General features: G+C 43.6%; 1 protein-coding gene across 1 annotated transcript; it reads right to left on the reverse strand.

The window, feature by feature from the left end:
- Positions 1 to 122: 122 nt before the first annotated feature.
- Positions 123 to 14,606, reverse strand: LOC110533655 (receptor-interacting serine/threonine-protein kinase 4). The gene is made up of 8 exons (XM_036990075.2): positions 14,239 to 14,606; positions 7,458 to 7,749; positions 5,138 to 5,286; positions 4,293 to 4,342; positions 3,385 to 3,543; positions 3,082 to 3,188; positions 2,268 to 2,496; positions 123 to 2,038 (listed from the first exon to the last, which is right to left on the reverse strand). The coding sequence occupies exons 1-8, from the start codon at positions 14,424 to 14,426 to the stop codon at positions 657 to 659; spliced, it is 2,556 nt and encodes an 851-aa protein (XP_036845970.1). The 5' UTR covers positions 14,427 to 14,606; the 3' UTR covers positions 123 to 656.
- Between the last annotated feature and the right edge of the window lie 966 nt (positions 14,607 to 15,572).

Genomic DNA, 15,572 nt, shown 5'->3' on the forward strand with positions numbered 1-15,572 from the left:
GATAGGCAGGAGGCACAGATAAGAACAAAGCTGGCTGCAGATAGAGACATGCCCATTCTGCCTGGCATTGAAGATGTCATTCACAGGCGCACATGGGTACACTCACAACACACACACACACGTACTGACACTTGTTTTATTAGAGAATATAACTTATGGACAGGATGAACATACCAGCTAGAGTAGATGGGTAGATGGGAAATGAAAATACAAATGAGCATTCCACAGATGTCAACATTCTCTTACTGTACAGAAGGCAATGAATGTACGACTGTGCATATGCAAAGTAGAAAAGTTACACTATTAAGGGGAAAAACGTGACATGGAGTCTATATTTAACATGAAAGGAAAAAAGTAAATGATGATCCAAAAGATCTCATTGTTCTATATACAGTGTATTTACATTAAAGCATTCCTTCCCTGACAAGATACCAAGTAAGATAACAGGGGCTTTGAGAGGCCCAAAGCACCAAATAATCATAACATCTGGCAATGAATGATCAATCAAAGACGGACATAATAATAACACACAATCAATCAAATATACTATGTACAAAAAACAAATCACAATACAACAGCTGGTCTCTTTAGCTTGGACACTTCTGCCATCACATCAATGGGGAAGGGAATAGAAGATATCCTTGACTGTTTTCAATTCAAGGACAGTTCTGTACAATCCAGTCACTGGGTGACTCCCTCCTCTCAGCGGAGGACTCTGGACATTCGTTACCCTCACGCTCCGTCAGTTTCAAGATTACAACCTTTCTCTGGAGCCGCAAGGCCAACTGGCTAGGCCTACGAGCCAGGAGCTTTGGGCAGTCCTCTGCTGTTGGATGCAGGGTGTCCTGGGGGAAGGAGTCCTGTGGTACATCCTGTGGCAGGGGTATGGAGTCCTGTTGTAACTCTTGTGTATGTTGGGAGATGGAGTCCTGTGGTACTTCCGGTGATAGTTCCACCCCCTGGGCCAGAAGCATGCTGGTGATATCTGTATAGCCTCCCCTCACAGCCAGGTGCATAGGGGTGAGGCCCTGTTCGTCTGACAGACTAATAGCCTCAGGGCAGTGGACCAGAAGCTCTTTGAAGACCTCACAGTGGCCCCCTTCTGCCGCCAGGTGGCAGGGGGTACGCAGGGTCTGATTGGTGCAGTAGGGGTCTGCCCCTTCCTCCATCAGCATCTTCACTGTGGGCAAGTGGCCGCGTTGGGCAGCGAGGTGGAGGGCGGTAAGACCCTGGTCAGTCCGGGCCTGGATGTCTGCATTGTGCTTGACCAGGAGGCGGGAGGTGCTGGTGTGGCCTGTCTCAGCCGCCACGTGCAGGGGGGTGTGGAAGCCCATGGAGGTCACGTGGACATCTGCCCCCAGCTCTATCAGGATCCTTGCCACCCTGTACTGCCCCCTTTGGGAGGCCAGGTGCAGCGGCGTTCGCCCGTCAGTGGTCTGCCCATCTACGTCCGCTCCAGCCTGCTTCACCAGCAGTTTGGCAATGCCCAGGTGGCCCTGCCAGGCAGCCAGGTGAAGTGCCGTCCAGTCATCTCTGCCCTTCACGTGGACGTCTGCACCTCGGCTCAGCAGCACCCTGACCACGTTCTCTTGGCCATGCTGACAGGCAATGTGTGCAGGTGTACGTCCCTGGGTGTCCGTCTCATTGATGGAGGCGCCGCGGTCCAGCAGCAGGCGGGTGATGGCCTCGTCCCCGTTCTGAGCAGCACAGTGCAGGGCCGTGTATTGGTCCTCGTCCCGAGCGTTGGCGTTGGTGCTCCGACGGCCCAGCAGTAGCTCGGCCAGGCCCTTCAGGTGCATCTCGGTAGCCAGGTGGAGTGGGGTGGAGCCGCGAGCGTTGGCCAGGTTGGTGTTGGCGTGGTTGAGGAGCAGAAACTTGATGGCCTCCTCGTTGGCCTGTGTGACAGCGTGGTGGAGCAGGCTGCAGCCGCCCTCCAATAAGAGGTCCACGTCCTGAGGCTGCAGGATCTTCATCAGCTTGGACATGTCTTTGGTACGGATGGCGTCGCTCAGCTTCCTCCTCTGCACCTCCCCTGAGTCTAAACAACAAGGAGATAGAAGATACAGTATAGACTCAGGGCCAAAACGACAAAGAACCTGTCTGAAAGTTAATGAGACACTCCACATGCTCCAGAAGTCATTCAGAACTGTATTACTTATATGTAGGATATATGACCCTGACAAATAAGAATTCCTGTCATCTGTTAACGAAAACCATGGACAATGCCACAATGTATTGACTACAATCACCATATCAGCCAGTCTTACCACAGCTATTCTCTTTCTCAAAGGAGAGGGTGATGGAGTCTTGAGAGGAGAAGGCAGAGTCTACAGAGGAGATCCCTGACAGTCTCTTGCTGGTGTTGTCTTTGCTGGGACAGCAGTCCTCTGTCACACGGTCAAAGCTCCGAGATATCCCAGAGTCCACCTGGCTCAGCAGCTCTGATAGGCTGTAGTCTTTCTCTGGCAGCATGGCTGATTTGGGCCTGACCGGTTTCTGCATTATCATAATTTTCACAATTTCACAGCATTATTCCAACCTCATAGTGTGGAAGTATATATAAAACACACAGAGAAATCACATTTTTGACTGCACTGGGCCTTTCAATAGTTTCTCTCAAACTCAGTCTTCATGCCTTTCTCCGACTGTTTATCATCACCAGTATATCATCTTCACACATTGCACAATAACACCTGTAAATTCTGTCATATTTGGTAAACGGGTGTCGGTCAGTTTGTCACGTATATTGAGCACCAAACACAGAATGTGTCACAACAGAGTTAACCAAGTTAAACAATGCTGCTGGACAGCATTCTTATTTCATGAGGAAACTGTTTGTCAGGATCAAACATTGACTGTGTATGTATTATGGAAACAATAACAGGTCCAGTGCACAGGAAAGCAATCTCAAAAATAGGCACTCACACATTCTGACAAACCAGAGGGTTTTCTAATTACATTACAGAAGAACAACAAAGAAGACTGGCAGAATACTATGTAGCATGGCATGTCAGAGAGAAGAAGAAATAAGAAGAAATAACAGAGGAAGAATGCAGGGGAATAGAAGTGTAGAGGTTATACCTTGTCAGTGGGTAGTCCATGGCAGGGGTTATTCTCGAGCTCAGGAGTTTGGGTCTTGGACTCCTCTTGGGGTTTAGAACACAGCTCCTCGGTTTCTGATGTGATTTCTGCAGACAGAAAACAACAAAGGTCAGGTTTGGTTCGGTGTACAGAATAGCATCCCTTGGTTTGATTTTCACCCTTTCAGAAAGCTGGCCACGGTACATCATGATGTTGTGTAACTCAGTTTAATTGGGTTCTTACTGCTTTGAGACACACACACCCACCCTTTAGAGGCATAGGCCCCATTTGGTCTCTACTCACCCTGGAAGCTGGGTCTGGTGTCAGGTGAGGGGGCCCAGCAGCGTTGCATGAGGCACAGGAACCCCGTGCAGGCCTGGGGTCGACTCCGGGGCACAACATTGAGGTCAGGGCGCACCCCTCTTACCACCTTCACCATGATCTGCAGGATGTTGTTCTCCCCTGGAGGAAATAGAGGACATATGTTTCCAATCAACACAAGACATAAGACAAATTGGTACACTTCATTCAATTCTCTACTGTTCATATGATACCTCAGTCCATAAGGTCTACTAAGGTCACATTACTCTAAATACAAATGAAATCCTTGATCATATCAATGAATTATGTGTTGATTGTGTGCTGTTGAAGGTATGGAGAAGCAACATAAACTAATCTGGGTAAGACTGACACTAGTATGTACAGTTAATTATTATCATTAATGTGCGCTCAGATAAGGAAGGTGTATAGATGTTTTGTTTGTTTCCCACACCAGGCCTGAAAAAATCTCTTAGGCTTTCTTCTGTTAATGGTCTCTTTGTTATCATGGCGTTGGGACCAGCCAGTCAGTCAATAATTCAAAGCAAACAGAGGCAGTGGACTTCAACTCAGATCACCCTGGCTTCTTTGGTATCTCCGAGAGAGATTTACATGGTTATAAAAAGTCATGCCAGAGTAAGCATACATGAAACACAGCCTTTATTTTAAGTGTTTCTAAAATCCCTCATGAGAAAAACAATTGGAATAATTTCCCCGTTTGACCGCTAGGTTTTATGGGTATAATGACACCTCCCCTGTGGGGCTCAATTGCAGTCCCGGAACGTTGAGTTTAAGAAATACTAGGAGTTCATTTTATAAGACAAACCCTGAAGGACTACAAGGTGTCTTTACATGAGAACAGAATATCTATACATTTGCTCAACATGTCTCACCTTGGTAAGGTTTCTTTTGTGTGAGAATTCCCCAGATGACTATGGAAAAGCTGTAACATGAAGGGAATAACAACAGTTCAGTATCAAGGCATACTGTCAAAAAGTGATAAATGATTGAATGACTGACTCACTATGGGTTTTCCAGGCATAACCTATAACTGATTAATATACACAGTGTACAAAACATTAGGAACACCTTCTAATATTAAGTTGCACCCCTTTTGCCCTCAGAAGTGCCTCAATTTGTCAGGGCATGGACTCTACAAGGTGTTGATAGCGTTCCACAGGAATTCTACCCCATGTTGACTCCAATGCTTCCCACAGTTGTATCAAGTTGGCTGGATGTCCTTTGGATGGTGGACCATTCTTGATGCACACGGGAAACATTTTGAGCGTGAAAAACCCAGCAGCGGTGTAGTTCTTGACACACTAAAACCGGTGCGCCTGGCACCTGCTACCATACCCTGTTCAAAGGCACTTCAATCTTTGGTCTTAACCCTCTGAAAGGTACACATACACAATCCATGTCTCAGTTCTCAAGGATTAAAAATCATTCTTCAACCTGTCTCCTCCCCTTCATCTACATTGATTGAAGTGGATTTACATCAATAAGGGATCACAGCTTTCACCTGGTCAGTCTGTCATGGAAAGAGCAGGTATTCTTAATGTTTTGTAAACTCAGTGTAAATCCAATTCAGGTTCATATTGATTAAAACAAATATTGTAAAACAAACAATGGAGGGAAGAAGTGAAAAAACAAACATCATGACTAAGCATTAAAAACAGACAATGTTCCACCCCTCTGGCAGACAAGGACAGAGAGAGGTGAAGGCGAAGACACTCACCTGTAGACGTCATGCTTGGTTTCTGACACCCTGTCCTTCTCGATGATGCTCTCCGGCGGCAGGTAGGCAATGGTGCCACAGAACCCGTCACGGCTGATTTCATCAACCCTAGAGAGGCCGTTCCATCGTGCCAGACCAAAATCTGATATCTGAAGGGGGAGATGGGAGATACAGAACAGAACACAGCTTGTTAGGACAAGACCAACATCCGATTTCTAAGGGGGGAGATGAGGGTATACAGAACATATCTTATTAAGACAAGAACCCACTGGAACTCTCAGCCTTTCCCATTGTTCTTATGGTCATGGCTACCTATGACTACCGTACCCTCAAGCTGATGGCTGAGCCCTCATTGTATTCTATGCATCCAGAGCCATGATGAGGTCAGAGGCAGTCACGTCCTGTTCTAGCCTGAGGGTGCCTCCCAGCCATGTCCTGTCCTAGCCTGACGGAGCCTCCCAGCCATGTCCTGTCCTAGCCTGACGGTGCCTCCCAGCCATGTCCTGTCCTAGACTGAGGGTGCCTCCCAGCCATGTCCTGTCCTAGCCTGACGGTGCCTCCCAGCCATGTCCTGTCCTAGACTGAAGGTGCCTCCCAGCCATGTCCTGTCCTAGCCTGACGGAGCCTCCCAGCCATGTCCTGTCCTAGCCTGACGGTGCCTCCCAGCCATGTCCTGTCCTAGCCTGACGGTGCCTCCCAGCCATGTCCTGTCCTAGCCTGACCGTGCCTCCCAGCCATGTCCTGTCCTAGCCTAACGGTGCCTCCCAGCCATGTCCTGTCCTAGCCTGAGGGTGCTTCCCAGCCATGTCCTGTCCTAGCCTGAGGGTGCCTCCCAGCCATGTCCTGTCCTAGCCTGAGGGTGCCTCGCAGCCATGTCCTGTCCTAGCCTGACGGAGCCTCCCAGCCATGTCCTGTCCTAGCCTGAGGGTGCCTCCCAGCCATGTCCTGTCCTAGCCTGAGGGTGCCTCCCAGCCATGTCCTGTCCTAGCCTGAGGGTGCCTCCCAGCCATGGCCTGTCCTAGCCTGAGGGTGCCTCCCAGCCATGTCCTGTCCTAGCCATGTCCTGTCCTAGCCTGAGGGTGCTTTCCTTACCCCTTGTGTCAGAAGTTGAGACCCTGTTTGACTGAGTTACATGTGTGGGCGAGTAGCCGAACACAAACTCAGTCAGTGTTGGCAGAGTACCTCAGCCTGTTAAGACAGGCCCAGGCTACGTGTTTACATGGAGGTATTAAAACAGACAGGTTGAAGGAAGGTTCCCACCCATTTCTCCTCCACCTCCAACCATTAGTCATGCAGGGGGAGGTTGGAGATCAGGTGGGATGAAGGCTGGGCGGGAGACACCTTTCTGCCCGTAGCATATGTGTCCAACAGGACAGCCATTTAAAGCAAAATTCAAGTGAATAACAGATTCCCTCCATACCTGTCAGCTGAAATTCATCCTTGAGCAAATCCTATTAAAATATTGTATTTGGGCTGCTGTTTTAAAGAGTCATGATACATCATTTGGGCTAAGGTTTAGTAAATACTCACTATAAGGTCAAATCTGACTTTTCTAACATTAGACAGTGTATTGATTTGATATACTTGGGTTGTTCCATGAAATAAGTGCCTTTTGTGTCTCTGATATTTTAAGTAGAAATTGTGCACCAATATTGAAATGTAAAATCCTGTTATATTAAATGAAGTGCCCTTTAGTATAGATCACATGGAAAATTCAATAAATCAGATGTTTAATATACAGTAAAGACTTGCTGAAGTGCCTAAATTCAGACGTTTAAACCCAACAAGTTTTCACCGTCATTGTAAAGCCCTAGTTACTTTGTTGCTTTGACAAAGTCATTTCTGAAGATTAAAAAATAACAATGTGATTAGTGATTCATTTTAAAGGTACATTTTTTTTCATAAAAACTGTCACACATTTTAAGGTACTGTAAATCCTGTTACTTGACCTAAACTAAACCTAAACTGTCATTTTAATATGGTGAAACTATTCCTTTGAAAAATATTTTTTCTAGAAAAACATTGAACATCTAATAGTCAAATCATAGTTTAGAAGCAGATGAGCTGGTTCTACTGTTTTTGGCAATTTTCTGTGTACCACCAATCTTCTGAACCTGTAGCAGTAGTAACAGTAACAGAAGCAGTAGCAATACTGTAGGAGTGTTTGGTTGAGTTTGCCCGCCGCACCAGGGAGGCAGAATCCCAATTTAGAACCAATGCAATGTGTATTTCAGAAACAAATTGTTTCAAATGTGCAAGCTCTTCCCACACAGCGCCCTGTGCGAACTCAAATGAACAAACCAAGTAAGTCGTCTCTCACCTTGACGTGGTAGTGTGCGTCCAGTAGGATGTTGGCAGGTTTTAGGTCCAGGTGCAGGAGGGGTGGGCTCATGCAGTGCAGGAAGTTCATGCCCACCGCCGTCTCGTGGATGATCCTGAAGCGCAGCTCCCAGGGCAGAGGCTCAGCAGCCAGCAGGGTCTCCAGGGAGCCTGTCTCCATGTACTCCATCACCAGGCCCTGGGGGTCCCCACAGATCCCATACACTGGCAGGATGTAGCGAAACTTAGCCGCCTCCATCTTCTTAGCCTCTTCCAGCAGCTCTGCTCGCTCCCTACAGAGGACATAGCGGTCTGTTAACTTACTTACCTACTTACTTATCCTTCATTACGCCAAGTGGTGCAGAAAGGCCTTGAATACCTGTCTGTTCAGATTGAACTACATACTGTAACTCATACTGTACAGAGTAAAGGGAATTTAGGTTTAGCTGTCCTATAAACCTGCCCATCCATCTACATCCCTCGATTCACACCAAATTCATAAAATGCTGTTCTCTTATCTTACTAAGACAGGTATTCTAAGCCTTGTTAAAACAGCACCATCTGGAATGCCTTTTACCATTGGCCCAAATTCAAACTTTGTTACACAGTAGAATACAAGGAGACAACAAACTGAGATGCATGATTTTCCCCATGCATTAACCGGTCTCTCTGACATGCTAGGCCTTAATGACATTCCTCAGAGAGAGCCAGGCCAAAGCAGAGGTCTGTGTGGAGTTGTGAACACAACAAACCTCTTGTTCTCTGTGCACGTTGTTCAACCTTTGCACAATTTCCTATTACCTTTATCAGTGTTAGCCTGGCTAGGCTAGCAGATGCAAACAGAGCAGTGTAGCCTATCACTACTGACCTCAATAGAGAGATCTCAAGGAAAGGTCCCTTTGAAAACAAACTCAGATAAACTGCTTAATCATCATAAACTGCTTAATCATCACTACAAATGAGCAATGACTTGGGTTTACAAAGGATTCATTAATGTCAAAACAGCATGCTGATGAGAACACCTTAAAAAGTAGTAGAAGCAGATCAAATTATGAAGTATAGTCTGTCTCTAAGGCAGCCATTTCTTCATGTTTGGAGGTGTCAATTATGAAATCATTCAAGTTCAATAAAAGTGCAAGCTTTCTCATCAAATAAATCTGACAAGAATTAAAAATCAGTGCAAATGTGTGGATTTAGGAGATTTGGGGGGAAAGAGAGGGGCTGACAGTCATAGTCACCTGGCATTACCCAGAAAACTCCTCAGCTCAGAAACCTTTCAAAACCAAACAATGACCCTTTTTATAAGGGAGAGGAGCCCAGCAAGACCGGTTCTGCAACTTCTCTTATTGTTTCCACCAAACATCGTCTGCATAGAAGGGAGTTGGGACCCAGTCAGACAAAGCTGGCTTTGAGTCAGAGGAGTGTGTGGATGCAGGGTGAAGGCAGGCAAATTACAGTTCATGTACTTTTCAGATGTTCAGAGCAGATAGCATCTTTAGTTCAGGTTTAGTGGGTGCCATGAGTCTAGCTACCACGGATTGGAGATGGATGTCAATGCTTGTCATTGGTAAAGCTGAAGAACTTCCTCCTTGTGCTGTGTATCTGACATTTTCCTTTGTAAATGTTTTGCAAAAACAGTAGGGTAGAAGTGAAATAAATGGTCATAGGAAGTAACATAATAAAACAATTTAAAGGAGGCAACAAATTCATGTGTGTGAGTGTCTGCTAAAGAGTGATTCAGTACAAGTTAACCTGAGCATTCACAATTAAAAGGTTAGTCATTTCCAAATGAAATCACGTTCATAATTATCCTTTAGGTCTACATGTTGGAGTTCAGGCATTATATGACAAGTTTACGGAGGTGAAAGCATGAATTTTTACCATTGAAGAGTAGAAAAATGGTCTAATTCACGCATTTATCAAGAGAACATCCCTGGTCATCCCTACTGCCTCTGATCTGGAGGACTCACTAAACACAAATGCTTTGTTTGTAAATTATGCCTGCACGTTGTAGTGTGCCCCTGGCTATCCATAAATTAAAAAACAAGAAACTTGTGCCGTCTGGTTTGCTTAATATAAGCAATTTGAAATGATTTATACTTCTACTTTTGATACTTAAGTATATTTCTGCAATTACATTTACTTTTGATACCTAAGTATAAATCCAAATACTTTTAGACTTTTACTCAAGTGGTATTTTATGGGGTGACTTTCACTTCATTTTCTTGGTATCTTTACTCATACTCAAGTATGAAAATTGGGTAATTTTCCACCAATGGATGTATCATACCATAGCTTCAGAAGCTTGTGCATTCAACACATTTTGTTTGCTTTTTCTGGGATGTATTCTTCAGACTTTTACTGAAACAATTGTTGATATATTCTTGAAAATGATGTGTTGGAAAATATATGCTGAAATGCATTTCTGATACATGGCAGTACTGTTTTTGTTGTGATGATTGGCAGTATATGGACATGTACATTGTTTTATTTGACATTTTGCTGCAATATATATATATATTTTTTAATGGCAATTCAACCAGTACCATTCAAAAGTTTGTGGAAAAACAAGCTTTGTGAGCCCCTTCTAAAAGCCATGAAATATGAGACTTGGCCATCTACTCTTCAATGGTAAAAATTCATGCTTTCACCTCCGTAAGAAGGACAGTTTTATGCTTCTTTTTCAGCTGTGCTAACATAACTGAAAAAGGGATTTTCTAATGATCAATTAGCCTTTTAAAATGATAAACATTGATTACCTAACACAGGAGTGATGGTTGCTGATAATGGGCCTCTGTACCCCTATGTAGATATTCCATGAGAAATCTGCCATTTCTAGCTGTCGGAAGTCGGAAGTTTACGTACACCTTAGCCAAATATATTTAAACTCAGTTTTTCACAATTCCTGACATTTAATCAAAGTAAAAACTCCTTATCTTAGGTCAGTTAGGATCACCACTTTATTTTAAGAATGTGAAATGTCAGAATAATAGTAGAGAGAATGATTTATTTCAGCTTTTATTTCTTTCATCACATTCCCAGTGGGTCAGAAGTGTACATACACTCAATTAGTATTTGGTAGCATTGCCTTTAAATTGTTTAACTTGGCTCAAACGGGTCGGGTTGCCTTCCACGAGCTTCCCACAATAAGTGGGAATTCCTCCTGAAAGAGCTGGTGTAACTGAGTCAGGTTTGTAGGCCTCCTTGCTCACACACGCTTTTTCAGTTCTGCCCACACATTTTTGGCAGGTCAATACCTTGACTTTGTTGTCCTTAAGCCATTTTGCCACAACTTTGGGAGCATGCTTGAGGTCATTGTTCATTTGGAAGATAGACTTTTGAACAAGCTTTAATTTCCTGACATGTTGCTTCAATACATCCACTTCATTTTCGTTCCTCATGATGCCATCTATTTTGTGAAGTGCACCAGTCCCTCCTGCAGCAAAGCACCCCCACAACATGATGCTGCCACCCCGTTCTTCACGGGTGGGTTGGTGTTCTTCAGCTTGCAAGCCTCCCCCTTTTTCCTCCAAACATAACGATGGTCATTATGGCCAAACAGTTTCATCAGACCAGAGGACAATTCTCCAAAAAGTACGATCTTTGTCCCAATTTGCAGTTGCAAACCGTAGTCTGGCTTTATTTATGGCGGTTTTGGAGCAGTGACTTCTTCCTTGCTGAGCGGCCTTTCGGGTTATGTCGATATAGGACTTGTTGTACTGTGGATATAGATACTTTTGTACCTGTTTCCTCCAGCATCTTCACAGGGTCCTTTGTTGTTGTTCTGGGATTGATCTGCACTTTTCACACCAAAGTACATTAATTTCTAGGAGACAGAACGTGGTGGTATGACGGCTGCGTTGTCCCATGGTGTTTATACTTGCATACTATTGTTTGTACAGATGAAGGTGGTACCTTCAGGCGTTTGGAAATTCCTCCCAAGGATGAACCAGACTTTTGGAGGTCTACAAAAAAAAATCTGAGGTCTTGGCTGATTTCTTTTGATTTCCCCATGATGTCAAGCAAAGAGGCACTGAGTTTGAAGGTAGGCCTTGAAATACATCCACAGGTACACCTCCAATTGACTCAAATGATGTCAATTAGCCTATCAGAAGCTTCTAAAGCCATGACATAATTTCATGGAATTTTCCAAGCTGTTTAAAGGCACAGTCAACTTAGTGTATGTAAACTTCTGACCCACTGGAATTGTGATACAGTGAATTATAAGTGAAATAATCTGTCTGTAAACAATTGTTGGAAAAATTACTTGTTTCATGCACAAAGTAGATGTCCTAACTGACTTGCCAAAACTAGTTTGTTAACAAGAAATTTGGAGTGGTTGAAAAACGAGTTTATGACTCCAACCTAAGTGTATGTAAACTTCCGACTTCAACTGTATGTGTATGACAAAAAAATGACATATTAGGGTATGGTGCATGGCTTGTATACTATTCAGGCTACGTGTAATTATGCAATCCTAAGGTACTATGCCTTTTGCTGACATTTTAAAAACATTCTAAATGGCATGTGTTTATGATAGATATTTATCAAGAAATCTAAGATTTGAATGTGTATTTCAGACTAATATCTATAACAGTTGTTTTTACACTAAAAAGTAATAATGTACATATCAATATGTTTTAAAGTTTTAGTATGTGTTCAGCCATGCCTTTCCTTCAAAAAAGCAGTCCATGTTTTGACCTAAGACTTACAAACGCAGACTTTTGCTAATACAGTACGTTCAGTCTCCCCAAAAAGCTTGTCCATTTCACGTAACATTCATAACGCTTCTTATTTGCTTTACTTTGCCAAAATGTACATATTTACAAGTCTGATTTTTGGGGTATACACTCCCCCCAAGGAGTACTGTAGACACACATTAACATTTGTATTTATATTTATTCCATTCTGTGAGACATTTAAGTTCTGATTCTGTGTGCAAATGTAATGCCAATAACACTGTAATCACCTTCAATTATTAAAATGTCATTTAAAAGTGCCTGTGACAGTGAACGAATCCTTCAACAAGTTCTCAACGGCAGAAAGTTCAGCATTCGGTCTGTGGATATATAGCCTCAAGTGAAATTAAGTTTAGCCGCAACCTGATCCAATCATTGTCTTCAAAGCTGTAAAAGCTCTCAAATGACAGATGGTCATTATGGTTAAAGTGTTCTACATTATAAGCCTATTGAACAATCTTCCCAACCTCTTACACCTTTAGAAACATTAACTTGATATGACACCAAAAATGTACAAATGCACTAACATTCTCCACTGCTGATGAATGTAAAGCCACCATTTCATAAGCAACAACTTTTGTGCCAAAGGAATGAAAGAACATTGTACAGATTTTTTAAACACATCCACTCCGGTTAATTTTTAAATCAAGTAGAAAGTAGGAAACTAATAATGAGAGTAAAAGAATAGCTGATAGTCCTCTGAGGCTCCAGGGGGGGCTCAGGTGTATACTACATCCAAGATGGTGGAGTGGAAACATCCGTTAAGAAGAGGGTAGGGTGACAGGATGGGGACAGGATGTTCTTCTGACGGGGACAGCTGAGCTAGGCCTCTCGTGTTTCCTCCTGCTGTTGGCATACATGTGAAAGGTCATTGGTCACCCACGCAAGAGGGCATGCCTTCAAAGCAGTCTTAATTCGTTTTGGGCATGGATTACATGGTGTTGAAAGCATTCTCCAGGGATGCTGGCCCATGTTGACTCCAATGCTTCCCACAGTTTGTTGTTTTATTTAAATGTAGCTTTTTTTTTACATTATTGAAAAATTCTGTATTTCTGGCCTTCTAAACCACGACAAAACTACTGGCGGCCAATCTGGACCCTCGTCTATTCAGAGGGTAGCAAGGGCAACCTGATGGGGTCTGATGGAAGGTGGACCAAAGGAGAGAAGTGTGGTGTTGACATAATTTGCACATCTCTAAATACATTTTCTAGGTTGTACACTCAAGTTTTTTAAGTGCAATGACAAGAACTGCTCGTGAGAGACGTTAGCTACGCTTAGTATACCAAACATTAATTACACCTTCCTAATATTGAGTTGCCCCCCCCCCCCCTCCTTGCCTCAGAACAGCCTCAATTCGTTGGGACATGGACTCTACAAGGTGTCAAAAGCGTTCCACAGGGATGCTGGCCCATGTTGACTCCAATGCTTCCCACAGTTGTCAAGTTGGCTGGATGTCCTTTGTGTGGTGGACCATTTTTGATACAAACGTGAAACTGTTGAGTGTGAAAAACCCAGCAGCGTCACAGTTCTTGACACAAACCGGTGCCTGGCACCTACCACAATACTCTGTTTAAAGGCACTTCAAACTTTTGTTTTTCCCATTAACTCTCTGAATGGCACACATACACAATCCATGTCTATTGTTTCAAGACTTAAAAATCCTTCTTTAACCTGTCTCCTCCCCTTCATCTTCACTGATTTTAAGTGGATTTAACAAGTGACATCAATAAGGGATCATAGCTTTCACCTCGTCAGTCTGTAATGGAAGGAGCAGGTGTTCTTAATGTTTTGTACACTCAGTGTATGTCCACCATCCATGAGTCCGTGACATAAGGCTGAATAAGCATGCTGCCCAGTTCACAGTGTACCTCACACCCTTAGATAGAGGATCAAACTCATAATCACATAGAAGTACAACTTCTTACTCTGAAGCCCACAGATGATATCAACCAGATATCATGGAGTCTAGGCTTAAATACTTGAAACAACATTCTTCATACCCCCACACACAATGAATCCCAGAATAACAGCTGTCCCACTCACTTGTCATCTACATGAAGGCAGGGAGGGCACTTGATAGCCAGCCATGTTTTCCACTGTACATGCCGGACTTTGTATACTTGTCCAAATCCGCCCGAGCCTATCTTCTCCCAGCTCCCAAACTCAGAGGAGTCAAAGGTTCTCAGTAGCCCCATATTCCCATGGGAAGGGTCCGGAACATCCATATCCATCTTTAGAAAGGCTTTAATAGTGTTGAAATCCCCAAATCCTTATTTTTTCCTCTAACAAACATTCAGAAGAACTAAACATACACACACATGCCAACTGAGAGCTTCCTTCCTTGTTTTTTTCCACCCTCTTGCCTGACTCAGTCTGGCCCCTCCTTCTTTTCAGGTGAAAGCAGGGGAAGGGCCAGTAGATGTGACATCATTTCCTGGGTCTGGCCAGACAGACCAAACACCAGCCTTTCCAGGGAGCATTCAACACTGAACCAGTTTGTCAAAGAGCTCAAGTCCCAACTCTCCTATTTCTGCCCAGAAAAACAATAAGCATATTTGTAAATTAGATGGAATTCAAGAACAGTGGAATGTTGGCATATCACCCAACACCTTTCTCCCTCTGATAACCATAACACTAGCAAAGACCCTGTAAATATCCTGAGGAGACATGGGATATATCCTTAAAAAATTGTGTTACATGACATCGCCCATATGGCTCTGGTTTGGAATGTGTGGGTTCATATGAGAAGTATACTAACCTATTCATGAGGTATCCAAAACCACAAGCCTTGTCATAAACCTGCCTGATTCCTTTCCTGTCCACACTGTGTGAGACATGCCAATGATTCAGCAGGTGTCATATACAGTACCAGTCAAACATTTGGACACCCCTACTCATTGTAAGGTTCTTCTTTATTTTTCTTTATCTTCTATATTGTAAAATAATAGTGAAGACATCAAAACTAGTAAATTACACATATGGAATCATGTAATAACCAAGTTTATTTTAATTTTGTATATTTTATATTATTCAAAGTAGCTACCCTTTGCTTTGATGACACCTTTGCACACTCTTGGCATTCTCTCAACCAGCTTCATCTGGAATGCTTTCCAACAGTCTTGAAGTAGTTCCCACATGTGCTGATCACTTGTTGGCTGCTTTTCCTTCAATCTGCGGTCCAACTCATCCCAAACAATCTCAAATAGGTTGAGGTTGGGTGATTGTGGAGGCCAGGTCATCTGATGCAGCACTCCAATACTCTTCTTCTTGGTCAAATAGCCCTTACACAACCTGGAGGTGTGTTGGGTCATTGTCCTGTTGAAAAATATATAGTTCCACTATGCCCAAACCAAATTGGATGACGTATCGCTGCAGAA

The sequence above is a fragment of the Oncorhynchus mykiss genome, chromosome 10, assembly GCF_057628025.1.
Source record: "Oncorhynchus mykiss isolate SJ-2025 chromosome 10, ASM5762802v1, whole genome shotgun sequence".
Lineage (NCBI taxonomy): Eukaryota > Metazoa > Chordata > Actinopteri > Salmoniformes > Salmonidae > Oncorhynchus > Oncorhynchus mykiss.

Bases quoted from the DNA above. Each gene is read 5' to 3' on its own strand.
- LOC110533655 (XM_036990075.2), bottom strand. From the start codon at position 14,426: ATGGATATGGATGTTCCGGACCCTTCCCATGGGAATATGGGGCTACTG. The intron at 3,544-4,292 runs GTGAGACATGTT...TATTTCCTCCAG, and splicing joins ACAAAAGAAACCTTACCAAG to GGGAGAACAACATCCTGCAG. The intron at 3,189-3,384 runs GTGAGTAGAGAC...TTCTGTCTGCAG, and splicing joins CACCAGACCCAGCTTCCAGG to AAATCACATCAGAAACCGAG.